At 41.4% G+C, this 27,722-nt stretch overlaps 2 protein-coding genes across 9 annotated transcripts in view; one reads left to right on the forward strand and one right to left on the reverse strand.

Annotated features, from left to right (window-relative positions):
* rap1gapb (RAP1 GTPase activating protein b) overlaps positions 1-13,198 on the forward strand; it is an 83,691-nt gene extending 70,493 nt beyond the window's left edge. For 3 of the 7 annotated variants that reach the window (XM_086117460.1, XM_086117461.1, XM_086117459.1), the window contains 13 exons: positions 3,044-3,199; positions 3,270-3,341; positions 3,418-3,504; positions 4,763-4,906; positions 6,225-6,356; positions 8,082-8,159; positions 8,454-8,563; positions 9,100-9,216; positions 9,320-9,449; positions 9,670-9,751; positions 10,644-10,747; positions 10,838-10,886; positions 12,599-13,198. In XM_086117460.1, the coding sequence (XP_085973586.1) occupies positions 3,044-3,199; positions 3,270-3,341; positions 3,418-3,504; positions 4,763-4,906; positions 6,225-6,356; positions 8,082-8,159; positions 8,454-8,563; positions 9,100-9,216; positions 9,320-9,449; positions 9,670-9,751; positions 10,644-10,747; positions 10,838-10,846 (1,221 nt within the window). In that variant the 3' untranslated portion in view covers positions 10,847-10,886; positions 12,599-13,198. The remainder of the gene's footprint in view (positions 1-3,043; positions 3,200-3,269; positions 3,342-3,417; positions 3,505-4,762; positions 4,907-6,224; positions 6,357-8,081; positions 8,160-8,453; positions 8,564-9,099; positions 9,217-9,319; positions 9,450-9,669; positions 9,752-10,643; positions 10,748-10,837; positions 10,887-12,598) is intronic. The other 4 variants (XM_086117457.1, XM_086117464.1, XM_086117458.1 and 1 more) reach the window with 2 other exon arrangements.
* An 84-nt stretch (positions 13,199-13,282) lies between these two features.
* On the reverse strand, positions 13,283-26,931 carry padi2 (peptidyl arginine deiminase, type II). 2 transcript variants are annotated; one of them, XM_086117465.1, is made up of 16 exons: positions 26,778-26,931; positions 21,708-21,879; positions 21,548-21,617; positions 21,391-21,452; positions 20,164-20,281; positions 19,272-19,421; positions 19,018-19,193; positions 18,843-18,946; positions 18,254-18,365; positions 17,566-17,673; positions 17,090-17,241; positions 16,848-16,995; positions 16,258-16,351; positions 16,108-16,187; positions 15,529-15,669; positions 13,283-14,760 (listed from the first exon to the last, which is right to left on the reverse strand). In XM_086117465.1, exons 1-16 carry the CDS (start codon positions 26,873-26,875, stop codon positions 14,527-14,529), a joined length of 2,019 nt encoding a protein of 672 aa, XP_085973591.1. In that variant the 5' UTR covers positions 26,876-26,931; the 3' UTR covers positions 13,283-14,526. The 2 variants fall into 2 exon arrangements, with proteins under 2 accessions (XP_085973591.1, XP_085973592.1); XM_086117466.1 differs by lacking the exon at positions 26,778-26,931 and adding an exon at positions 24,892-25,038.
* Positions 26,932-27,722: the final 791 nt, after the last annotated feature.

Below are 27,722 nucleotides of genomic sequence, written 5' to 3' on the forward strand. Positions count from 1 at the left end.
GAGGTGAGCTAATTAATGCTTGCAGGCTAATGGTCTCAACTAACTAACTAACCGGTAAAGGACTCATGATATAGTGACGCGTGTTAGCTTGAGAATTGCAACAGAGGTTCTGTCACTGCACCAATGCTGGTGTTCTCCCTGCAAGATGTTGCGTTAGTGTTGCGAGACTCCCTGGTGTGCTTTATTAGTTTGTTGCCATGGTAATCCTCCAATTTGATATCAAATGGAGGGACAACTCACTTGGCCTGATTCTTGAGTGAGGAAAAAAAGGGGCAAAATGCGGAGCCATCATCCTATTACCTTCCCTAAGGTGCTTCTTGGGTTCTCACGTGCCATTTTAGACACTGTATACTGGTGTGTGTGTGTGTCCGTGTTCGTGTGTGTATGTGTATATATATATATATATATATATATATATATATACAGTATATATATACTGTATATATAAATGTGTGTGTAATTTTTTCATGTATATTATTTTAAAAAGACATTATGGAAAATTGACAATTTATTGTCTTGTATACAAATTCGATCTCAAGTGCCTGCTCAACCGTCAAATGTGAAATAAAACCGCAGAGGCAATCTCGTATCGGCCTGTTTCTAACAATGTGCCGATAATGAGTGAGACGTTTCTGCGTTTCCCTTTGACATTGTGGTGTTCATACTGCTCGCAAGATTCAACGAGATCCTTGATTTATCACGCGCCATGAGACTGACGGCAATATGGCTTATTGGCTCAAATTGTGCTCCGAGTACGAACATTTCTACCCATTTATTCGTGAATGAGGCCAAATGTCTGGTGAAATTATGTCCTTTGTTGTTTTGAGTTCCCAAGAGGAGGAAAGCATGGTTCCTTGTGACACTGCCTAAAACCTCATGCCTCGTCGGACATCATCGCGGGGTAGCGGAGGAGGCAAAGCACTGTGAGGGCTTGAGAAATGATTGACGCCTTATCAGTCATGTCTTCTGTCTCTGATTGGTTGTTTGTCCAGAGTGGGATATTTCTTTTACAGATCATTTTACTCATGTCAGAGCCTCCTGTCAGTTTTAACAAATATGACAAAAAGTGATTCTTTTGAGAAAAGCAAACTCCTGTTTTATGTCTCAGTGAATAATGCAGTAATGGAATAGTGAATGTTCACGACAGTATACAGGCGTATTCAGTGGCATTGATCCAAATCTTTTGGCCTTGGTGGGGGTCCACGCCGTTCCGATTTGATCACTTTGAGAGGATGCGGAGCATGCCTTTGTCCAATTCTGAGCTCGCAGGCATTCCAAGCGAAAGCACTCCCATCTGTGTGGAGAAAATGAGAAGCGTGTTACTCACATGGCTGCATTGCGCGTTCATGGACATATGAAAGATGACAGCCAATCATGTCATTGCTGATGAAGCCTCCTGCGTTTCTTTCTCCTTTTAGCCTCTCACGCTGCTTTCAAGGAAAATGTTCTCTTCATATTGAGCCAAATTCAACAAAAATTTAATGTTGTACACCAAGGGTGGGTGTGCAAAGCATGTTATGTTACTTTACATACTTACATGTGTTACTTACATATCTTACAGAAACGTTGTAACATTTTCTCACGTCATTTACAAATGACTTTTTGTTAACCTACTGGTAAATTACAAACGACCTGGCCCATTGGTTTGTTTGTAAAATTAAACGATGACCTTGAGAACAAAAGATTTTGCACGCGGATTCTAGCAAGATCTACATCTGTGCTTAAAAATTACACTCCTTTGTTGTACCCTGGCAGAATTTGTGAAACAGTTGATTTTTCTTTTCGTAAATATGACTGATAACAGAATAATCCATCTTTCTAGCTAGAATAATATCTAGCTAGCTAGCTAGCTATAATTTCTATTGACTAAAAACAGTTAGGTCAAAAAGAACCCACTAACCCCAAAACCCCAGTCGCAACGGTGATTTCCACCGAGCTGCATGGGTTGGTCGATTGTAACCCAACAGGTGACTTAACCCTTTAATGCCTGACCCATCAAGGAATAGCCAGAAAAATCTGATTTTCGGGAACTGAGATGTTCATTAGCCATTATAACAAAATCCACAAAAATATTTTTGCCATATCATGTTGTTTTTAGATATTTGTTGTATTTCATTTATAAGCATTATGTAGATTACATCTGAAAATGAAAATTTGGAAAAAATCATATTTTAAACCTGCAGTATCAAATTTGATACAGATGATTTAATGTAATAAAAAATGAGTTACATAATGAAAATGCATGAATCAAATATGATACAAATGGCATTATAGTATTTGACCCACATATTTGGTCAGATCAACTAATAATCTATTGAAATGGTAGGTTATATTAACCCCTCCACAAGTGTAATTTAAAGACATTGGTTAGCACGTCAACCTCAGGTGTGGGTGTCAGCGTGGATGATTGTTTGTCTCTGCGTGCCCCGTAATTGGCTGCCCCCCCCACCCCCGCGACCTTTGTGAGGATAAAGCGGTTCAGAATATGGATGGATGGATTTATTAAAGCACCCCTCAGTCAAGAATAACCAATTGTAATACGTGTCAGACAAAACACTTCATTGCATCAGTGCAAAACAACTAACTTGTAAGAGGATCAGTACATACTCAATAACAATTAACAGGAACATTAAGGTCATCCAACAGCCTGCAAACACCACAAGCTGCTTTTAATTCAATTTACGAGCACTGTCGAGTCTTCAACACTCAAGAAAAGTGGAACTGTAACTTTGGACACTCCTGGCTTTTTAATCGACAACTGTTTGTAATACTTCCCACCGGTGTTGGCCCAACTTCGGGTCTTGATGTGTTGACCTCATTAAATAGATGCTCCACAATGTTTGGCTGAAAAAGAAAGAAAGAAAGTGAGATTTTATGAGTAAGGACCGAATGTGCACAAATCAATTGAGACTTGTTCACTGGAAAAAATTGTCCATATTTTACAAATTCTGCCAGCATATGGAAACGTATGAGCACAACCGTACATCATCCCCAATATATGATATGTTGTAATACCCTCTTTGTGATTGTGTGTCATCCCCAGCTGCAGAGGAAGAGGCACATAGGCAACGACATTGTCGCCATCGTGTTCCAGGAAGAGAACACACCCTTCGTTCCCGACATGATCCAGTCCAACTTCCTCCACGCCTACGTGGTGGTCCAGGTGGAGGACGCGTGTACGGACAACGTCACATACAAGGTTAGTTTCTCCCGTGCTGACGTTCTTCGAGGATCGACCTCGCGATATACATCGCCTGCCTTCCCATCAGGTGTCAGTGACAGCGAGGAATGATGTGCCCTTCTTCATGCCGGCCCTACCTGACCCGGCTATCTTCAGAAAGGTCAGTGATGGCATCACGTGAGCAGGAAATCTGAACTCATCATGTAGCTTTTCATTTCTTCTTTTTCCCTTTTCAGGGCCCGGAGTTGCGCGAGTTCCTCTTCACAAAGCTCATTAATGCCGAGTATGCTTGCTACAAGGCGGAGAAGTTTGCCAAGCTGGAGGTGAGGCCAAGGCTGTGGCATTAAAACAATTTCGAGGTGTGATCAAAATGGAAAGCACAGAGCTGTCTGCGAGTAAAAAAACAAAAGCTATTTCAAGCAGTTGGAATGTCCTAAAAAAGAAACAATGAGTGCACAGTAATTTAAAATAAATTGTTTTGCAGTCTCGGCCTACCATACAGACAAGTCCGAATTTAGAGTGCATCAATTTGGTCAATGTTGTCTTTTTTCACAATCCTGTGCTATTGTTCTATTCCCATGTGGGTTTGTATTTTTTTTAACAAATTATTGACCATACTTTAGTGTTGAAAATGGCTCACTCTGTTTCACAATGTAAAGTTACTCGCAAAACAAATGTCATATTTTTTGTTTCCTGAAAAGTGAACATTTTGGAGAGATGAGGAATACACGCGGCGCTGTTGGTATAAAATTATAGAATGTTTAGTGTTAAAAAAAGTATGTTTCCCAGAAACGTCAATTCTTTATGTGAATGCTTGCGTCCATTTTGGCAACAGAGGCTCTTTACGCTTTGCTTTTCATCCCGTACGAATGAAATTAGATCAACCAAATTATTGTAAAGCACTACATGTCCATTTTATTGGTACAGCTTGGTGGCAGCCAGCTGAGTCTTACCCAAACAAGAAAATGTACCATTTATTTATCGAAGCTTATCCAATAAAACACGGCATTTTTGTTTTGCCATAAATCTACATCTGCACTGCTCTGAGGGCATTCATTTGCGATTCATAAAAAAATAAAAGCAGACATGACCACATGAAGGTGTCCCGGTGGTCGACTGGTTAGCACGTCAGCCTCACAGTACAGAAGTGCAGGGTTCGATTCCAGCTCCGGCCTTCCTGTGTGGAATTTGCATGTTCTCCCCGTGCCGGCCTGGGTTTTCTCCGGGTACTCCAGTTTCCTCCCACATTCCAAAAACATGCGTGGCAGGCTGATTGAACACTCTAAATTGTCCCCCGGTGTGAGTGTGAGCACGGATGGTTGCTCGTCTATGTGTGCCGTGTGATTGGCTGGCAACCAGTTCAGGGTGTCCCCCGCCTACTGCCCGAAGACGGCTGGGATAGGCTCCCACAACCCTTGTGAAGATACGCGGATCAGAAAATGGATGGATGGAGGAATTCAACAAATAACATTTTTCACTGTCTATCACAGATTTTCCCTTGCGAGGCTAAAAAATATTCCTGGCGAAAAACGGTCATAGTCCACCATTTTGTACATTTGTGAAAATGGGGCTTGTTTTCAGGAGCGCACCCGTTCAGCCCTTTTGGAGACCTTGTACGAGGAGCTGCACATCAACAGCCAGTCTATGATGGGCCTTGGCGGGGACGAAGACAAACTTGAGAATGGCGGCAGCGGAGGAGGGGGAGGCTTCTTCGAGTCCTTCAAGGTACGGTCTCATCCTTTTTTTATTCCAATAAGGCGCAACCTCATCCGCATGAGTGAGAATGAGGAAGTTCGCAGATGCTTTTTTGCCTCCCTTGTCTCTCGGCCTGGGGATTCTGGGTATTCATTGGCGACAAAGCCGAGCGGACTAAATGGCTTTTGTATCTCAACGGACCAGGCCTGTGGCTCTTGATTTCTTCGCTTGGCTTCCGACGGATGTTTTTCTTTCTTTCTTTTTTTTTGACATTATGTACCGGAGGCTCCCTGGCCTGACTGGCCGTGCTCCATCAGTCCATTTGGGCCACGGGAGCGCGTCCAAGCCGCCAGGCCGCAACCATGGGAGTTCTGATTGTGTATGCCTGATAAACACTTTAATGGAGGCATTTTTCATGCATTTTGTTAGTGACATACTTTGGTCCAAATACAGTCATACTTTTCACACCTTGTTTTGGGGGCTGGTCTCATGCAAGTACTGACTATACACAGTCAAACCTCTTTTCAACGTACCCTGTTTGCAACATTTTCACCCCAATAACTTTCACATTTCAAAGTCCCGATTTCACGTAATTCATGTTCCATTTGCCGATTTTGCTTTCAACGAACACCTTTATCACGTTAACTTCATTGTAACGACCAGATTTTTCCCACAAAATAGTGACAAGGCCTTTGTTACACCGAAGCATGGGAAGCTAACTGCCGCCGCGACCTTGCTTATGAACAAAATGTACATCATGGGATTCCCCTCCGTTGCTTAGCAACACTACTGATGGGCATTTTTGTACTTTTGAAGGGACAGCGCGGTCTTGAGCAAATCGTCTGATAACTTGTCTGGTAAATGGAAGCAAATCTCGCTGTCCGTGAAGGCTGAAATCGTCTCTCATTTTCAAAATGGAGTCTCCCAGACGAAGCTCAGCCTAAACTACGAACTGGCAAAGTCAACAATTTCGTCAGTAATGGCAACAGAATCATGGCAGCATTTGAGGCCAACAGATTGAAAAATGATCGTAAACGGCTTCGGGGACTGGCACATTCTGCACTGGAGAAGGTTATTTAAAAAAAGAAGAAAAAAAAAGAAAAAAGGCAAGAAAAGACAAGAAGTAAAACACAATCATTCAGATAATCCATGACATTTGCGGTAGTTTGATCTCAAAGTTTTGTTTGACTTTCGATCAATTTTGGTAGACCTCATTTCGGCTTTAGAGGTTTTCAACAGTTGAGACGTTTTAACTCCTATAGAAAGTACCCCAGACCCCCCGCCCAAATGATGCAACCATTAATGTTCACCATCCGTTGACCGTATGTCCTCATGTCTCTCTGTATAGCGGGTCATCCGCAGCAGAAGCCAGTCAATGGATGCCATGGGCCTCAGTAGCAAGAAGTCACACACAGTCTCCACTAGTCACAGTGGCAGCTTTACCCACAATCTTGCCGAGAGCCCCAAAACATCCGGCATTGTAAGTAGCGTGCTGTGCTTCAGCGCAGGATGCACTACACCTTTATCTATATCCACGTCAGGGTTCCCACACAAATATGAAAAATATGGAAAAAGTGTTAAATTAGATTTTGTAACTATGCAGATGCAGGTTCGGAAAAGAATGAAATTAAACGTTTAAGTGGAAAAATATTTGTTTCCAAAAATTATCACTGTTCTATTTTCAAAAACAAATTGACTCTCCAAGGCAAATGTAGTCCTCAAAGACAACAGTTAAAATAGGGCCGTGCTCCTTTGCATGGGTGGCAGATATTCTTATTCAAAAAACAACACAAAAGATTTCCATCCATTTGAATTTGGAGATTTTGAGTGTTTTGGGCACTGTCACCAACAATTAAACTGGTATCTTAAGGCCCCACAGCGTGTGTGTGTGTGTGTGCACTCTAGGTATACTGTATATGTTTTCATTTTTCCCCGGATAAATCATGACACTTAGTTAAAATAATTTCCAAGATCTGTCTACACATGCCGTGTGCATGAAACATGGTGGTGTTAATATATTTTGAAGGACTTTTAAGTAGTCTTTTTTCCCCACAAATAAATAATGATTCTTAATCCAAATAATAGAGGCTGAAAAAAACAAAATCAAATTGCCTTTACAGATGTGATGTGCATAAATGTGCTGGTATTATGGAGAAGGTAAAATGCATTCTGAAAAAAAACAACTCTCCTAACGTCACGTGGTGATGACATCGACCGGCATGGTATCGAGGATGTGGCTCGTATTAGAACAAATGCATTTTGCCAATGATATTGAATAGTATTAGTGTAAGTAATTGATTTTATGTTACATACTTTGTAAAATCACCTTTACAGATGCCATGTGTGAAACTTCCATTTTCAAAGATAACACAGCTGTTTCAATAAGTTGAGTTGATCTTATTGATTAAATCATTTTATTCATGTCTTAAAGAGAAGGATCTGAATAAGAGGAATCTCGAAAAAGTACGGAATTTTAAAATCACAAAGGTGAAGGAACCCTGACATGTAATAATCCCTGTTCTTTCTTAGGAATCGCAGAAAACTCAAATCAAAACCACCATTCACTTCTCAATCCTCAGTTATTTATTGTGTGACATTGAAATCTTTAAAATTTTGATTTAAAATTATCGCAGTATGGGAATTTTCTGGTTGGGGCTATTTGATTACCCAGACTCCCTTGCTCCCCTCCTCCTATGTCTGCCGCTGCATGTGACACGTATGTGCATGTCGCCTTACGATGTAGTGCATGTGTGAATCAGAATGAAGCTCGGTGTCTGGAGTCACATGTGTTGTGTCGACCCAAGGTTTGCTTAATATCAGGGGTCCGGTTGCTCAATCTCAGGGGTCCTCATTTCAGATTAATGACTCGTCAGATGATGAACAATATGGCCTCGAGGTGTGCTTCATGCAAAAATTGACAACAATTATGACTTCACTTTTCACTACTGTGTAAGCATAGGTTAGTTGTAGACGACATCAGTGTCTGATTTATGGGTTATCCATTTTTATTGAACATTTTCACTTGTCACACAAGTGTAACAATTGGTTAGCAATCCTTGAGTACCACTTCAACCGGTGTTTCATGATCTGTGTGTGTTTTTGTGTGTTGTACGCATGAGATTTTACAATGTGTTGTTTATTTTTGCTTTTCAACCTGCCATGTGTTTTCTTCTCTCCCACCCCATATTGCCTTTGTGTGCCTCAGTCATTGCTCGTCCCAGGGAAAAGTCCCGGTAAATACGGCCGGCGAGGCAGTGCCATAGGGATAGGAACAATAGAAGAGGTTCATGCTTATTTCTCCCTTCTTGTTCAGTGTGTTTTTTCTCCATTTGTGTGTGCTCAGATACTGCAGCTAAGGTATCTCCCGTGTAATGTGAAATTTTGACGGCTACCCTTGAATTTGCTTTTTTTTTTTCTTCATTCCACCGTTGGTAATTTTGTACTCCAATTTAGACTGATAAAGATTAATATTTTGAAATGCAGATAGCATCAGATGCCCTCAAACAACTATTAGCCTAGCCTAGCATGTTGTGCTCATGCGTTGAGTGTGTCTGACTGTCATCTCCCCATGTGGCAGTCCCTGATCATTCCTGGGAAAAGCCCCACCAGGAAGAAGTCAGGTCCCTTCAGTTCCCGCCGAAGCAGCGCAATTGGCATTGAGAACATCCAGGAGGTCCAAGAAAGAAGGTATCAATGACTCAATTAGTTGCAATAATATCAATCGTTTTTCACAGAGGATAAATAATTTATGCCTGTTGCAAAGTTGGTTAATTGTTTGAAATACACAATGCATAATTTTCTTTGTCTTATGTTTAATTTCACAGCAAATTTCAATTGGGAATCAATAGTACTGTATCTTAAATTTGTGCTCACAAGTTAAAACCCAAAAAATATAATGTTTTGCAAACCGGTACAAAATCATCTTTACAGATGCCATGTTTTCTGTGCAGGCTGTGTCATGTAATTAGATGGCATCAGGCTGGCACAGAGGGCTGTCATTGTCAAAATATTGACAGCTCCTTTTTTTTTTTTAATCTGGTGGCATCAATATTTGAGGTGAGGTGTTTATTTTTTTCAAATGAGCACAGCTGAGGCCACTATATGCTAAAATTTCACTTTTACATTTATATTCATTTGTCAAAGGACAACAAGCTTTTTGGATGTATGCAACAAATTGACAGAGGTGAGGCATTTATTGGTTTTGTGACACTGTCGCTCTGCAGCCGAGACGTGTCGCCATGCACCCAAAGGACATCCGACAGCGGCCACATCTCCCAGGAAAATAAATCAGACAACTCGTCCAATCACAGCTCTCCTGAGTTTACCCCTGCCAAGAACAGGTAGCCCTTCATTTTAGTGCCTCTCCTAACGCTTTGATTAAGAATAATCAATCGGCCCAAATGGGGATCCATATGAGTGGTCCGAATAATGTAGGGCGTGTAGCTTGGTCATGTGTTGCAGGGCACCATCCATCCCAGAAGCTCAGGACCTTTCCCGCTCCTCCTCCAACGCCAGCAGCTTCGCCAGCGTTGTGGAAGAACACGAGGCCGATGATGAGTACAACATGGGACCGGTGAGTACCGTGAATGCCCTCTAGACCCAACATTAGGTCCATCTGCATGATGAACAGGGCGTGGACAAATGGATCATTTGTAGAAAAAAAATTGTTATCGTGTGAAATTAATACCTTTCATATTTTTTTAAATCTGTTTAAAATAATATGTGGATCAATTCATGAAATTATACATACATGACAAATAATACATAATAGTACATTTCGCACCTCCCAATAGGAAAGTGAGTCGGCCACAACGCCGCTCAAGAGAGACTCTCTGGACGATGGATCGCTCAGTATGAGTCATACGGGCATCATAGGTGAGTATGTATGTACTGTACTAGTACCGTTATGTATGATATATACTGTGCAGACATCATTGGTGTGTCAGGCTAATGAAACTGTTTTATTTACGAATTGCAATACTGTAATATATGAAAGTACATAGTACAGATATTCAACCAAATATCTATACAAAACTCTTGTTTTATGTTGAGAGGGATGAAATTTCATCTGTGCTGTATGTTGCACATACAGTACATTTGACAGTAAAGTTAATCCAATCCAATCCAATATTTGTTGTTCTTTTTGGTGCTATATTTGTTTGTGTGAACATGGGCTCTTTGTGATTTGTTTTTCCATCATAGTATTACAATATATGTATACAGTGGATCCTCGTTTTTTGTGATTAATCTGATCTAAAAAGCCTGACTAGAACCGACTCATATGAAAACTGAAACGTTTACTGTTAATCTAGTGTTCCACTGAAAAATGTAATATTTTTGATCGAGAATAACTAGCTTTACAGACAGAAATGATGTGGGGGAGACATGTCAATGACTAATGAAATGACCAAATGAACATTTAAACTACTTTTACCATTGTTGAAGACTTTTCTTGTTGTATAGAAGACAACGAGGAAGGGAGTGATTGTTGATTGGAAAGGGATTTGCCTGGCCTTTCAATCCGCTAACGCTAAATAGTGTCTATATCGCAGTGCTGTAACCCTTGAAGCAACAGACTAAACACAAAACGGTGGAGACAACGACCCTACAGTCATTCTCTATCTGCAAAGAACGACTACAAATAGTACCGTATTAATGAGCTGAGAGGTGTTGACAATAGAGAGAGTTTACATCACAGAACAAATTAAACATGTCTCTCAAGGTCAAACTGTATTCATTTGGGGGGCTTTTTTGTGTGTTTGATAAGCTTCACATCCTCCTTTGTCTCGACTCCAACATCAAAGCGATGGACCTAAGGGACCTGAGTCAAAAGCGACAGACGGCCGTTCCAGGTCGGAGCATAAGTCCTCGGTATAAAGACGACCAGTCCTTTTTATAAGTTGATTTTTTTTTTAATATGACTACTGCTGACATTTAACTGTTGTTTGTGTTTTCACACAGAACTGTTAGCCACACACCACTGACTCGCCGCATTCACGTCCATTATCAGGTCAGATGCTGCTTTCTACTTCATTCTCTTGACTCATTTCCTGTTTTATTTTACTTCCCCTGTGCCTCCCTTGGTTGAGAAGTCCTTCGTAATTTCCAGTACGAGTACGGCTGGGCGATTATATGATGGTGATTAGTAATTGGAATCAATTTCAGGTCAATCACAATGATCAGCTGGAACATATTTACTTGATCAAAATTGGCAAAAATGTGCATCACAGGCAATTACAGTGGACCTTTTCTTGCGCCACTTTCGTTTGTACTGTGATGCAGAAAGTATTTGTCTCAATTCGTCTCAGTATTTATTTTGCTTTATCTGTAAAACACAAAGGTGTCACACCGCTATTCTGAGATGCTGTGTGGCTGTTCAAGGGTTCCCACCAGTGGCGGATGCTGGTCTGTCAAGGACGGGAAGCTCAATTTTGACCGACATCATAAAATGTGTCCGTTTATATAAACGCGAATTCTACTCTCCGTTCCTTTTTAAGAAAATTATCTGTAACCCTGTCATACCAACAAGGTGTCTTTTCCAGGAACTTAACTAGTGTCCTACAACTACAGCAACTACAATAAAACTCAATAAGTAATAAAAGCTTAATTCGTCGCTTATCGTTTTCAACAAAGAGAGTGTCGCTAAAATGATTAGAAGTAGACTCCAGTTCAATTTGGAACAGAATGAGAATTGAAAGTGCTCCCACAGATGCCTACACTAAAAGATCGGTGATTGGCTCATTTCGATGTCAATCAAACTGGAACACAGGCTCAGTCAGATCATCCAATCTGATGGAGAAAAATTGAGCGTCCGGTACCCGCCGGGCAGGACAAAAACCAGCTTGTATCCAACGACTCGTCTCCGTTCAACGCATTGGGACAACCTACCCTGAACTCTCGAGACGCTCGGCGTCTGGGCAGTAGACGCTCAGCAGTAGACGCTCAGCGGACGCTCAGCGTCCACCGTTTAAAGCACAGCAAAGCTGTGGGAATGAATGAGAAGGGAGTAGCGTCGTAACCAGTAAGAAGAAGCTGATTCGGAACAAAAGTTGAGCACGTTGTAGCGCATATTTAGTCAATGACATGTGCACACAATGAAATTTACATTCATATGTTTGATCACTTATTCTTTGACATTTTAGGGGAAGCTCAGCTTCCCTTGCAGTCCGAGAGCAATCGCCACTGGTTCCTACGGATCCTTAAAGTTCATAAAAATCCATTAAAAAAAGTTGTAAAATTATGTTCTTAACTGTCCTTAATTTTCAGGGAAAGCTTCTAAAATCAACAAAAATCCGTAAAAAAAAGTTGTATTCAAAAATGAATTGAAGTTTTATATTTTCTAAATTTAAAATTTTCTTAGTGTACTTTATTTGAGAATGAATTCAAGTTTTTTCCATTTTCCTACCTGTAAGGTAAAATTTGACATACTGTATGTCAAATAAAGGGTTAGCTGATTGCCCCTAAAAATAAAGATGGGCTAATCTTTATTCCTTTGGCAGCAATGATTTGAACAACAGCTCAGTGATATGTGGCTTTCTGTTCAGCCCGCATATTGCTGAGCGGGCATTAAATCCACCGTGAATCCCCTGCTGAATGGAGAAAAAGTCCTTAAAAATGGCTAAATTAGCCCTCAAAAGTGCACCAGATGATGCATTACGGAATGACCGTGCTCTGAGAAAGGGGTATTTTTTACCCTTCTGCTTTTGTCTATTTCTTCTACAGCATTTCCTGGAGAGGCACCGCACCTCAGAACTGAGCGAATGGGTCACATCGCCTCCTGTACCTGACTGAGGTCAAGTTTGAGACACGGTCGGTAGAACTTTGACGCAAGCATTCGGTTTGGATACGACAGTCGTCCCGACATGAACACCCCAACAAAAGCTCGGAGGATATCACGTCAGGATCTTGTTCCTGCTCCCCAAAATCTTTTAAAGGCCACGCAGCAGCATCACAAGTGCGTCACTGCGTAACTTCATCCTTGTTTTGAAGATTTAAAGTGAGAGAAACTGAAAGACAGATTTTTTTTGGAGCCGAGTGTTCGGTTTGTTGACCTGCTGAGCGTCAATGTGACGCCATTGTTTTACATTCATCTGACGAATCAACAGCATTTCTCACTTGGCTTCCTTCAGGATTGAGGCCACTTGCTCAAACGACAACAAAAGCATTTAAAACTGAATATGTCTTTAAAAAGGTACACAGTTATCTCAATGTAGACTCCATTGATGGTATAATGGCAGTTAAAAAAAAAGTCATATTTACTGTGGTGCCTCAACCAGCATCAAAGCATTTTCAACCGTTTGTGTTAGATTTTGCGAGTGCGACTGTGCATGGTGTCAACATGCTAGAGATAAAAAACAAAACAAAACAACAAAAAAAAAAACAAGAAAAAAATCCTCTGGTGCCACATTGGTTGTACCTGTGATCCCCGTTTTATTCATCTCCTCGTGCAATGTACACACATTTTATTTAACTCTCCAGTGTCAAAGAGTTGCGACATAAGACACTTATTGGGAGCCGTAGGAGCATTTATTTGTTATCCTGCTTGTGCACTGAATCATCCCTGAACTATAGTACTAGTACGCTCCTTGTCCTCACTAATAAGACAAGTTAGTACACTAGTGATTTTTTTTTACTACTGCATGACATTTCTGTGCACTGCCTACAAACATTTTGTTCGCACAACGGTCTGAGAACGTCACGCTTCCTGGTGGTTTACATTTGTTTGGATTTAGCTGCCCCTTGTTCGCAATGGCAAATTTTTGTGACATTCTCCAATCATTACGTTTTGGTAATATACTTGGTTCGACTACTGTTCCCCTTCGCTTTTTTCTCAGTTACCTACTGATTTGGTTTCTTAAATTGTTGTAGGTTATTAACTTCTTGTTCCTTAATCAGTAATATGTTATGTCACTGGGAATACTTGTAATCCAGGTGTCAACAAGTGCAGCGTTTAGCTTCACTCGTAACTTTAGTTCCACAGCACTTGTGCGGAGAAATGTCATGCAGTCGTGGAAGGTAACAGTGGAAAGTCGTGTGCCACTTGTTCGTGGACAGCTAAGTGCACTAGTGGGATATCAAATAAACGTTCAAGTGGCTTTCCATAGGAACTCCTTAGTTTTGTGTTTGTCAAGTGGATTTTTTGGAACAACACTGTGACTAATCTTGAGGTTGCCTTTCCAAATGATTGTGTCTTGTGAGTACTCGTCTTTCTGGAAGTTCCTGAATGTAACACACAAGGCACATCATGCTCCCTTTTGCGGATCTACTGTACTTTCCCCATTTTGTGTAAAACGGTTTGACAAATGTAAAAAGGTTTGACAAATGCAGGGGGGGGGGCGCTCAAATGATTGAGCTCAAACTTTGATTTTACTTGAACTGAACCTGCTCAATTGAAGCGTAGATAGTTTGCGCCTCCTTGTGGCTGAACAAAATAGCACATCCATGCGTCTGGCCCGTGCTTTTTACAGTGGTCGATCCGAAAAGTGCGCTGTTTTAAAATGATTGTACTTCTGTCATCGTCTGCTTCTTGAAAGGTCTCGCTTGTACATATAGTATTACTTTGCATCCTCATTGTAAATAAAGACAACAGAGATGTTTAATGAAATAAAAAAACCATCGCAGTGATGTGTCCCAGTACTGGGCTGCTCAATTCACATGTCCAGGTCCCACCACTTGAAGTCAAACCCTTCCCTGCGCACGTTGGAGCCGCAGTGGACCTCACCCAGGAGCCGGTGGTAGGAGGCAAAGTCGTCAATGAAGGTACAGGTGAGTCCCAGGCCCTCCATCAGGGAGCACATCTCCGCCTCCAGGGCGCAGCAGCCGTTCACCTTGGGGCCAAAGGGCTTGGGAATGCCAAGACTTTTCCCCAGCACGATCATATTCACCTGGATAATATACAATATACAATATAATATGCTTCTTGAGCCATGGGCTATTTTAAAGGGGAAGTCAATCCAATAATGTTCTCTATAAGAATATGTTTTATGCTGTAACACGAGATTCTGATTAATATTGCATTTGTGGAATTTGAGTGAAGCGGTAAAATCCACATGTTTTTGTCCATCTCAGGGGGTGGACATTTTGCCGCTTGCTGCCGAGTGAAAATGACCAGGGCTCAGGTAACGATCAATCATGGTTCAGCTTCACAAGACAGTGAAAAGTGTGTCACATACTGTAACATGCTGGAAATCTGCATTACAATGACAAAATAGAGCAGTTGCTTCAACATCATGTCAGCCAGTGCATGTTAGGCTGCTTTGTTTGTCATTCTAAACCATTTTTTATGATGTTGAGAAAAAAGATGGATTCTTTGGAAGAGGTGATTGCTCTAAATTATCGATCGTTGCTGCTTTTTGGCTACATTTTCCATGAATACAGACAGAGTGAGTAATTTACTGCCATTGCTATGTTTATGTTTTTGTGTATTTTACGTCACTATTTTATTTATTCTTACTTTGCCTATTTTTAGATCAACTGTGGAATGTCTTGTGCTTCATTTTTACTTTGTCATGTTTGGCATGCCATCTAGTCGGCCAGCATGTGAATGTTGGCGTTGGACTTGACAGATAGAAGTGAAATACTGAAAAATACAGCCAGTGGAAAAAAACTGTCCTAAGGGGGTAAATATCACTTCAATATTTTTTTCTTTGTACCATGTCGGGGTAGAAGGCGACTGCTCGAAACTCATAGTCAATGTCCTGTTCTAACTTGAAGAGGATGGGCAGGTCGATGATATCGCCGTCGTCCAGGCCGAGCTCTCGTTTCAGCACATCTCGGTTCCAGTCGATGCAGCTCTGAACAAAGAGGCACAGAAAACAAACCAAAAAACGGTCTCAACTCAAATCTTTTTCTACAGCACGTTCAGATCACCCGCAGCAATAACAAGGCACAGAACAAAAACATAAAGGACAATCATTCAAATACACTTGAGTGTTTCATAAGTCTGTGTCACTTTTGAAAAACTCATATCAGAGGAACTGGCAAGGGTAGCAATATAAAACAGCTTGAAATAAATTCATGCATTAAGTTCTTCCAGTGAAGCCCATAAGAGCCAGTCCACAGCTTCAAATCTCATCAATCAACTTCTCGGTTTCTTAAACATGCTTATCTGGCACCTTCAAAGGGTGAGTAGACATACTTTATTTTTGGGTTCTGTATGTCTATTTTGTTGGATCTCCGCATTAAAAGTATTACTTCTTGGATGCTTACAGCTAGTTTATAATGCGACTCACCTGCACGTAGTTGTTCTCAGCTTGGAATCCTTCGTCTTCGAGTATCTCATCCACTGTGATTGGCTTTTGGTCATTCCGACCTTTGAGGAAGTAGATTGTTTTGCACTTTTAGGACAAAAACAAAAAAATTGCACTAAAGTACAGACGTACCCTCAAAGAGTTTGGCCTGTCCATGACCGTTGTTCTTTAGGCCTCTGAAGAGCTTGTAACCCGCGTCCGGACTAGCCAGCAGCAGCCGAAAGCCCTGCCAGTGACGATGCAACAGACAAAAACAACAACACTGTCTTAGTGTGTGCACCGTGGCGTCATGCCAGCCTTGAAGAAAAAATAGAACAGCAAGTCAGTGGATGGAAGCATGTCGTAAATCTTGGAATTTTACAAAAAACAATTGTAAAATTCCAAGATTTCGATACAACTTAAAAATCATGAGCTATTTATATCAACAATCATTTCAAAACATAAGGTGGACATCAACTATATTTTTTCTTTTTTTTTAAATTTATATATTCATTTTTTGGGGTACAATTGTCCCATGAATGTAGCCTAACATTTGGAGGAGGCTTGAAAACCATCTGCATATCTAGTTTCATGCAATTTTATTTTTATTTTTTTGGTTTACGCTGCCATACATCAAGCATAATCTCATCGTGGCACTAGAAAGCAAACGACAACAAAAAATAGGAACTGTGTCTTGTAAACCATGTGGTGTAAATGTAACCTAAGACATCTTTTGATTTTACCTTTCTGTCTGGTGCGGGAACAAAGGTCATGAATTCATCCACGTGGCCAACGACCAGCCAGTCAGAAAACAAGGCAATAGGCTCTTGGACCTTCTGTGCCCACAGGAAGTCCTGAACCACTTTGGTCATGTTCCGTCCTTTAGTGGTTCTGAAATAAAAGACAACGTTTTTCAGAATTGCTCTGTCTCGTCAAAGATTTCTACCCCCCACCCCCAAAAAAAGGTGATCTAAAGCAGGCCTACGTGGGAAATGCCACGCCGATGATGATTCTTCCCAATGGATACTCTTTTCCGTTGACCGTGACGGGAGGACTGACCTCCAGGTTGCCGAACGAGTCCAAACTGCTCACATCTTTCCTCAGGGCCATTCTCGTAACGTAGCCAAAGTCAGGACCCTGAAAAGATTATTACCAAATGTAACATTAAATGAGTCTCTAAAGTGAATTCAAAGATGCATTTTGAAATACAACGCACACTGTTTTAAGACGACTGATGAAAACATGTTAAGACTGAGAACTGGTAGTACTGAACTGTCGCAATTCGTGTTTTCATGATTTTAAAGCCTCATTTTATATACTATACTAGCTGATCTTTTTTAATATTTCAAATTTGGCAAGGTTGTATTCTCTGTGTTGTTTCACATTTATGTGTGACATATTTATTTTCACTTGACAGGGACTATAATGTTAAGCATTCAAGGAAGACCTGACGTCGCTCACCAGTAGTTCACTGTATGGAAAATCTAGAAGTTTTCCATCTCTGGGGGAATCCAATACCACAGGAAAGCGTTGATGCGGTGCTTCAATGTAACCAAACTCCAGCTCATCCTAGGGAAAAATGGCCTTAATTTAGATTAAATAAAATAAGTGACCAAATGGAAGCACAGTGACCTATGGACTAGTTTTTTACTCTTATTGCTGACATCCTGGGTCCACATCTCAGGTCTGGACTTCCTACAGTATGTGTTTGTATGTCTTCCCTGAGCTTGTGTGAGACGTTTCTAGATACCTTCAATATAGCAAAGACATTTGTTAGGTTTATTGAAGTCTAAATTGGTGTGAGTGGTTGTTTGTCCTGATGTGCCCTGTGATTGGCTGGCGACCAGCCCAGTCTGTCACTTGACTCAAAGTCAACTTGGACAGGCTCCAACTCACCAGCCACCCTAATGAGGACAACCTCTTCAAAGGGTTCAAATGGTTGTGCCCGGTGAATTCTGCCTATTAACAAGCAGGGACTCTCCGCAACTGAATAAATAATAATAATATAAAAAGAAAAATCAAGGCAATTCTGTTGATGTGCCTGCCCACTGGCTATCATGTTAAAATGTTAGGGACTACAGTTGAAAATTTGGATTTACACATGAATAAGCACCCAATTTATCCAAACAGCATCATTTCCTGATCTTACTTGCATCCAGCGGTCGCCTCTGTTCATATACTCGTGACAGATGTTGAGTTTGTGGCCGCTGTTCAACACAAGATTCTTCATTCCTTTCAGGAAGCCGTAGTTGTCCGAGGTGCTGAGCGGCAGACAGTGAAAAAGAGAGACAATATTTTGCAAAACATGAGAAGAATACACAATTGTCATGAATAGATTATGTTTCATCCATCCATCCATTATTCGAACAGCTTATCCTCACAAGGGCCGCAGGCATGCTGGAGCCTATTCCAGCTGTCTTCGGGCCATAGGTGGGGTACACCCTGAACCGGTTGCCAGCCAATCGCAGGGCACACATTGACGAACAACCATTCATGCTCATAATCACCCCTAGGGGCAATTTAGGGTGTTCCATTAGCCTGCCATGTATGTAGTTGGAATGTGGGAGGAAACCGCAGTACCCAAAGAACACCCACACAGGCACGGGGAGAACAAGCAAACTCCACACAGCAAGGCCGGAGCCCGGATTCGAAACCTGGACCTCTACATTGTGACTCCGGCGTGCTAACCAATCGCCCACTGTGCCACCTACATGATGCTTCTTTATTGATTTTTTTACCTGCACACAAACACCTCAACAGGCCGCAGGGTGTTTGGAGTCATGATCCACGGTGCCACTCTGAACACAACTGTGTCTGTGAAAATGGGGGTCTCGGGAAGACCCTGTCATCATAAGCGAGAAGTTAGCTAAGAATAACATGATTCTGGGTCCCCCAGAATTTACTCTCACGTACTCTACAGATGGGCTCCAGCAGACTAAGGTTGATCGTGATGAGCCCATCAAAGTCCTTGTCCGGAAACCTGAGACCCTCCACGTAAAAGCTGGTCTCGGCTACACCCCCGAGGTATGGCACTTGCCCGGACAACACGCGGCTCGTCAGCACTGTCGTAAAGCCGCTCGATACGCCGGCTGAAATAAAGACATATTTTTGTTCATTTTATTAAAACAGCTCACACGATTCACAATGCGTTCGTTTTTGTTACTCACACAGGAAGTTGCTGTACGAGTGAGGCCTGGGACTGTAGACTCTGATGCTCTCCGCATCGCTCTGAGAGATGTGCATGGTGAGCTTGTAGCCGTCCGGGAGCTTGGCGGGTCCTCGCGTCCGCAAAACCATCTCAGACATGTCCCGGAGATCTGCACAGAAAGGCCACAGCATTAGGTACACCTCAGTCCTTCCATCCATTTTCCCATATGCTTGTCCCCATTACAGTCAAAGGTAATTACAATCCCAAGCAGGGCATATATGTAGAAAAAAAACATTTCGCACCAATGAAAAATTTAGAGTCTTCAGTGAACCTAACATTAATTTTTTTGGAATGTGGGAAGCAGCTGGAGTATGTGAGGATCCCAAAACTCTTTCAAAGGATTTTACATTCAATTATGACATCGGCTTTACGGATTTGACATGCATGACTCTGTACTTTCCACTAACAACCCAGGCTAAAGCAGTTAATGTCTCAATCGAGGTGTATCACTCCAATGAGTCTTCTTTGACACCAATTACTACTTTTGTATTCACAAGGGCTTTGGCGCCATCTTGTAAGATCTAAGGGCATTACAGAGGAATAAGAAAAAGATGTGAATTTCAGTTTGGGTATTTTTCTGCGAATGCCTGAGTATAGGTTCCACAGGAAAAAAACAAATTTGCGCGCTGGGGTTCACTGGATCTAAATAATGTATCTAAAGTATTAAAAAATACAATATGTTTGATACAATGTATCAGTACACTTGTACAAATGACAACTACAATAAAACTACCTACCTAAGCTATTAATTAAAACAGAATACCCCTGGCTGTGTTTGTAGGTATGTACTTGCTTTTGAAATATGTCCTTCAGTAGGATAAAGAAACGGAGGGGTGGTGCATCTTCTTTACCAGATAATTTGGCAATGTAGTCCACCTCGGTGTCAAGTTTTTTGGCATAGCGTCGCTCAGAATCACAGTTGACCAATAGGACGGCTCCATGTCCATCGGGACCCCATTTCCAAGACCCCTAAGAGCAAAAGTATAATCAGTATCCATCCATCCATTTTCTAATTCGCTTATCCTCACGAGGGTCTCAGACATGCTGGAGCCTATCCCAGCTGTCTTTGGGCAATAGGCGGGGACACCCTGAATTGGTTTCCAGCCAATCTCAGGGCACACATAGATGAATAACCATCTCATACCTAGGGACAATTTAGAGTGTTCCATTAACCTGCCACGCATGTTTTTGGAATGTGGGAGGAAACCCACGCAGGCATGTGGAGAACATGCAAACTCCACACAGGAAGGCCGGAGCCAGAATCGAACCCTGCCCCCTCTGTATTGTGAGGCCGACGCGCGAATCAGTCGACCACCGAATCGCAAAAGCAGTATTCTATTTATTACATCTTCCTTTATCCTTTTACTGTAAACCTACAGTATCATTCTTTTCTCTCGTAAATACCTCCAGGAACATATAAATCCTGCAACAGTTGGCTGGAGTTGAAATGTATCATTTCAGCAAAACGCATGGTATCGTGCTGCGACTTGCATTCAGATTTTGGCCTTGAGGTTTTTACACTGACTGACAATTTAATAGGTGTGTCTGTACTCAGAATATATCTGTCTTTAAAAAGCATTTAATGCTCTGCTTTGATTTAGTCAGAGAAGTAGTCATTTAACACTTACACGTTATGGTAGTAGTTGTTTCGCACCTACGAAAAATCAGTTTGACATCTTCTTGTTTGTCACGTAGCGAATCGATATAAAAGTTCGAAATTGAAACGTATATGAGTTGTCAGGGTTTTGAGAATGGCACATTTATTGAAACGTCATACTCGAGCTGCGATGCATCAATGGTTGGTTACGGTGGGTGGTTATGTCCCATGAAATAAGGCTAACTTTGGTTTCCATGACAACTGAGAGCGATGCGACCATTTAAATATTTTTTTTAACTTTACAGACTTGCAGAAAATGTAGCACATTTTTATGGTATTTTCGGAGAAACATCACTGCCTCCAGAGCCAGTGAGTGATGTTCACCCGTTTGTGTCCAGACTGGAAATGAATGGCACTTGACCAAAGCCAATACTAGTTAATTTAATTTGGTCAGAGTAGTCATGTTGGCACTTGAGTTCACCTTATTGGGGTTGTTTTTCTCCACAACGCCATCTCGGTCAGCATCCACATCAAGAGAGATCTCTGTTTGACAAACAAGTTTCATGTGATTGAAATGTAAAAGAAATACTGTACACAACATTTTGTCACCAAATATGTTTGATCATGTCTTAGCCTACCGAGTGCTGTCAGGTGCAGGATGGCATTGCTCAAAACTTCTTTATTCTGCCCGTAATATCTGACAGTAAGCTTGCAAAATAAAAACACAAGGCAGGTTTACGCAAAACAGTATTAAAATCATCTTCACCGTCACATGCAGCTTCACTCCTGTCCTGTTACCTTACTGTCGTTCTCATGTTGGCTGGCACTGCTCATCGTAATGAGCAGCACTGACTTTCCATCAAGGGTGATGGGGGAGAGGTGAGAGGTCACCTGGGTTGGTGGGTCAATGGTGTACTGAACATTGGGAGTACATTTGACTGAGAAGAACGTGGAGTTGGGAGGTGCGCTCCTGTGGACCACATTTGACAAGGCAAGGCAGCTTTATTAAAAGCGTGCAATTCATACACAGTGTGCCCCGCAAGATTACATTTGAAAGCATTGGCACGCCAGAGAATTATGAAAATTGTAAAAGCAAAGGAAAGAAATTAAAACGAGCAAACTCAAATTACGAAGACAACGTACAATGCAAGAACAACATTTGGAAAAATTGTGTCAAAATGCTTTTAAAGATCTTTATGATAGGGTTGGGGAAAATATGCCGTTTTTAACCTGAATCAAACAGACAATGAGCGGATTTGTTCGAAGCGTTATTGAGCCCTCGGTTGTTCCCAGCGATTTATGTTGCGGTCGCATGACTTTATTTCATGAATAAACCTTTTTTGGACCTGCTCTTAACGTTGTCTGGGTTTTTGGAATCCGCTCCTGGTCCGGAACCATAACAGGAGTCCTTTTTTTCTGACTTCGCAACTCGGACATCCTAGTTCAAAGGGTCACTCTACTTTTCCTGGTCAGAAGTCAGAAAGTCCGACTTCCCACCTTCCTTGCATGCTGCGATAGTCAAGTTATATTTCAAAAAGGGCTTGACAACGTGGCATCGATAAACCATATGAAGTGGATTTGAATCAATGGGAGAGTGGTGACTTCAAAGAGTGACCAGACTTGACTTTTGTTTTCTATGACTCAGTCCCTATCATATCGTATTGAAGGTCAGTTGACTGTTGTGTTTTTTTTCCCCTTGATTTTAGCAAATGGTGCAGTGGCGCGAGCAAGGGTTACCTGGAAGCTACTGGTAATGATCAGATTTCAGTCTTCAGACCTTCGCCCACACCAAATAGTTCCTTTTGTTAGTTTGTGCGAGTCAATTACCTATCATCTGCATCCCGCCTCGCTCATGATTATGATTCAGTCCTTGTTGGGCCTTTATTTTTACACTCCTTTTACTGTGAGGTTTAGGTGTGTTTCTTGGCAAAGCTCCCTGCTCCCACTTCCCTTTTATTGCGGTGTTTTTATTTATTTTCCTTTACACCATAGCTTTTGGTTCATTATTTCCTGTGTTTTGTCCCCCAGTTTTTGCGTTTTAGTATTTAACTGTTTGCTTCTCTAGTTTTTGGAATAAAGACTTGACTTTTTACAACATTGCTGTATCACTTTATAACCTGTTGCATATCGTAATGTATCTGCTTTGACTAATAAAAGTTTACTGTCCAATTTTCGACCTCACAGTGCAGAGGTACAAGGTTCAATTCCAGCTCCGGCCCTCCTGTGTGGAGTTTGCATGTTCTCCCCGGGCCTGCTTGAGTTTCCTCCGGGTACTCCGGTTTCCTCCCACATTCTCAAAAACATGCATGGCAGGCTGATTGAACACTCAAAATTGTCCCTAAGTGTGACTGTGAGCGCGGATGGTTGTTGGCCTCTGTGTGCCCTGTGATTGGCTGCCAACCGGTTCAGGGTGTCCCCTGCCTACTGCCTGAAGATGGCCGGGATAGGCTCCAGGACCCCCCACGACCCTTGTGACGATAAGCGGATCAGAAAATAAATGACTGAATGTACAATTTTATTTTCCAAACAGTTATTTTTGGCATTCTTGAAGTCCACGCAAACACTTTTAATGAAATAAATAAATAAAGCAAATCCAAAACCGCCCTTGGACCACCTGATGCTCGAGGCCTAAACATATTATTACATGTCAATCCAAAGCATAATTTGCCTCCATTTTTGACACAACTGGCTCTCATTCAACACGTGTGCAAGTAATTTTGTGGATGGTAGGAGGTTTACGGACTACCTAACATACACATTGCGAAGAGACCACAAGGCAATCAAGGGTAAACAAATGTGTTTAACTGAATTCGCTCTTGCGAAACCTGATTCAAGGTGCCTTCAGGGCCTCGTTGTTTGCACAACAGACGCTATCGTCAAACGCCATCTCCTCCCTCATTTCCTGGAGCAGCCGTTTTGCGGTGGGAATTACCCCCATGCGAGACATTCTCTCTCAAAAAAACAAAAAAAAACATGCCCTCGCTTGCTTGTAGCATTCTTGCTGTGCATCGTGTGGACACGCAGGCCCAGTGGCAGTAGCAAGCGACACACTTGGAGAGAAATATATTTCAGTGGCTGGCCCTTCACATGAGTGCACCGTTTTGCATTTGCTGGGTAATCCAGTCTCGGCTCGGATGTGCTGCGTCGGCTGGCGTTTGGCACGGCAGATGCATTTCTATGCGACAACAAAGTCTCTCGTGTTTGCACTGTAACAATAGACGGCCTGTTTGACTGTGTTGCCAGCAGCAGCATCTGCATATTGACTTGTAGTTGCGCATTTCATGTTGATAGCAAAAATAAGAAACAAGTATGTCATATCCTCCCTTCAAAACAGCATTTTTAGAGAAGGCTTTAAACCACTTATGATAGTGCCCACAGCAATATGTACAGAGTCAGAGTTTAAATTACAGCCATATCAAAAACAAGAGGATATCTCATAGAGGTACTTATTTAAGTTTATTCTGACAGGTGTATCTCAATGAATTAGAATATTGTAGAAAAGTTCATTTCTGTACCTCAAGTACAAAAAAATTGATTTGCCAGTTTTTAATGACTTTAAAAAAGGAATATAAGTGAATAATACATGAGAAAGTATTTTGAATGTAGAAATTAGGGAAGAATTGTCCTCCTGGAAAGCATTTCCCATGTTTAATGGGGCCTAAATTTATCCAATTCATTGAGATGATTGCTATGTTTGTAGTTTTTGAACCGCACAAGTCGCTAGGAAACCAAAATGCAACAGCTCCCACGTGATAGGGTATGCACACTACAACACAGCATCAAACACATTCTTCAAAAAAATAACCACCCCCACCCTGCCCCCAGAAAAACAAATATAATAGGAGTATTATAATCTTTGTATAGACACACCCGTCTCTTGGAAAGGATCTCATCACGTGTGCCGGGGTACCTAAAGTGTGCATTTCCCAATTGAAATGTCAAGAGAGCTGATTATTTGGAGATTTTTTTTTCTCTGACCTACCTGTTCAGGGCCACATGAAGTGCAGACCCAACCACGCATACGACGTTTGCAGTTTTATCATAATCTACTCTAAGAGTGCGGGGGCGAATCATGGCTCCTGCCGGTGCACTCAGTCCAGGTGGCTCTCTTTGGACTGGACCAACCAACCCTGGCCTTAACAACAAGTGACTAGTAAAAGCTGGGACAAGCCTGTAGTTAAGCCCTGGACTGTGATTGGCCGGACAAGTGGAATGGACTCCACCCACTTGGTTGTATGATAGCCCGTCCACCGTCCACCCCCACCACCCGCCACCTCCCACCCGCATCTCTTTTTCTTCTATCCTCTCATTCACTTTGTATCAATCATGAATATTTTTTCCCCAAGCTGCACTTCGGTTGAATATTAATGTGATATGCGTTACGTGTTTATTTATTGTGTATTTGTGCATATTACAGCATTTAAGAAAATTTGTTTCCAGTGGTTATTTGGCCTTAGTGGGTCTCTGGCATACTCCCATATTCAGAAATTCCCAGTTAGAGTTGAAAAAACACCCAAACATGTATTTCAGGGTAAAGTTTCAGTTAGTGTTCATGAACAGTGATTGAGTAATCCGCTATACAGGGAAGATCAATTGACAAAACAGGTTAACGTGCTTCCTGTGTAAGCCATGATAACTGATCAGACAACGGGTTGATGACATGATGATGCCCATAAAGCGCTCCTTTTATGGAAATTAAATTTCTCATTTCGCTTCAACATACAGTATAATATCATGACACCAAGATGTCAAGATGTCATACTTTTAGTGCTATGACTTATGCACAAAAGCAAATAGGTGAGTTTTTCAGCAGATAACAAAGGATGGGTCCCCCCCCCCCCAAAAAAAAAACTAACTTAGCAAATGCTAATGACAATCTGGGGCTGCCATCACTTTCCCATACTTTCTCTGCTCTGCGTGGCAACAGTGCCATGGAGCACTTTGTTTATTTTTGTTTGTGTCGACACCTGACTGCATATGAATATATTAGAAGATTTGCTGATATTGAGTACCACTACTTCATAATACCGTGACCTCTTACAATTGCGATGAAAATGTGTTAAAAAGGATTATTTCAACGAAATATCATTCATAAACAGAAAAAAAAATCTTGGACACAGCATAATTTTCACAAAAAAATACGTTTTTAAAGTGACAAACTGTCATTAGTGAGACTTACAGTATGTCTTTTCACACATTTCTCATTTCAATTACTGTATGTGATTTCACAGTTTGAACACTAGTGGGCACTATTTAAAAGGAGTATATGAAGTAGATAAGAGATGCAGAAAAACGTTACAGGGCGGTGGCCTCCATCGCTACCTAAGCAGAGTTTGTCTTCCATCTTGCATAGCATTGTTTGTATTCAGCGAACAAAGTATGGTCATTCGTGTATAACATGCTCATAAAGTAGTATCAATGTAATAGTATCGGAGGATTTTTATGAGTAAAGACATACTGTATCAAGACTGATACTAATACTGGTATTGGTGCAAGTCTTTTTTTTTTTTTTTTTTTTTTTAGAGCACAACTTTTGCCAAGCAACAAGTTACATAAATTGAAAAAGAAATCAAACAGGCCCAAAATAAATATGATGACTTACAAGGTATTTTGCCGTCATTGTGGAGTTTACTTTTAAATAACAGAACATTAGCCAGTATGAATAATGTATCTCTGCACATGCACATAGGATAGCGACAAGTTTCAATACAGTCACAGGACTACTGTAAACTTGGAGGATGTTGGGGAGAATAAAATCAAAAAAAAAAAAAAAGAAATCACCATTGAAAGCAAGCAGAAAGCATTACATTTTCATGAGACATATGTCAACTCAGCAACATGTGATCCACATTCACACCTGTTGCTTACCTGCGCAGGTTTGCCTTCAAAGTCGTCCCCTGCACGTAGAGCACTTTCTGGGGGCTTTTTGCATCTAAACGAAAAGTGCGTTGATAATCTGTCTTCATGTTAAAACAATCAATTGCAGAGGTTTGTTGAGACAGACTGGTAGTTGCTGCTTTTTGGCAGACTGTTAACTGCTTATGTGTGGAGAGCTTGTTTTTCTAGGTGTAGGTGGAGCACAGACGCTCATACTCAGGGGCAGAGCTACCTAGTGGCCACAGGTGGTAATGCCCACCCCTTGTCACTTTAAGGCCACCTTTCTGACACCTTTTATTTTTTGTTGTTGTTGTTATTTTCACGTTTTAATTATTCTTAGACCCCTTGAAATTCTGCAACAATTGATTTTGAGTAACTTTGTATTTAAAGAGTTGTAAACATACAGTATGTGAATACAAACGTCAAGAAGGTTTGCTTGAAGTGAAGAGTATTTTATTCTGACAGTCAATTTCAACCAAAATCATTACTGTCACACCTTGGCTTGCAAACATTGTGTCTGTGAAATATATGTGGGTTATGTGTGTTTAGGCAACCGCTGTGTGATGTGGATACAGTGATAGACAGGGCACTCCATTTATCATTTTACGTTGGATTTTTCATCTGGTGGACATGTGGGTAGGGATTGATTGACGGACGGGCTGACAGAGTGACTGATAGACTGGTTGACCGGCCAAAGCATGGTTAAAATAACATGGCGGACTGTCAAATGAAAGATTACAGTTTGGTTTGTTTTGGGAAAAAAAAGACGGATTGGTGATAACAGATGGGTATCCAGGTCACTGACGGATGACGAATGATTAACTGAAAAATTTTAAATGGCCAGCTTTAAAATGCTCCTTTCCATTTGGAAAACTTCTTGTTTCGATTATTAATTCGACTGCAAAACCCTGTTTTGTTGTGAGAGCCAATCACATT

This window comes from Hippocampus guttulatus, chromosome 8 (genome assembly GCF_054856545.1).
Source record: "Hippocampus guttulatus isolate MCC_2025c chromosome 8, RoL_Hgut_1.0, whole genome shotgun sequence".
In the NCBI taxonomy this organism is placed as follows: Eukaryota; Metazoa; Chordata; class Actinopteri; order Syngnathiformes; family Syngnathidae; genus Hippocampus; species Hippocampus guttulatus.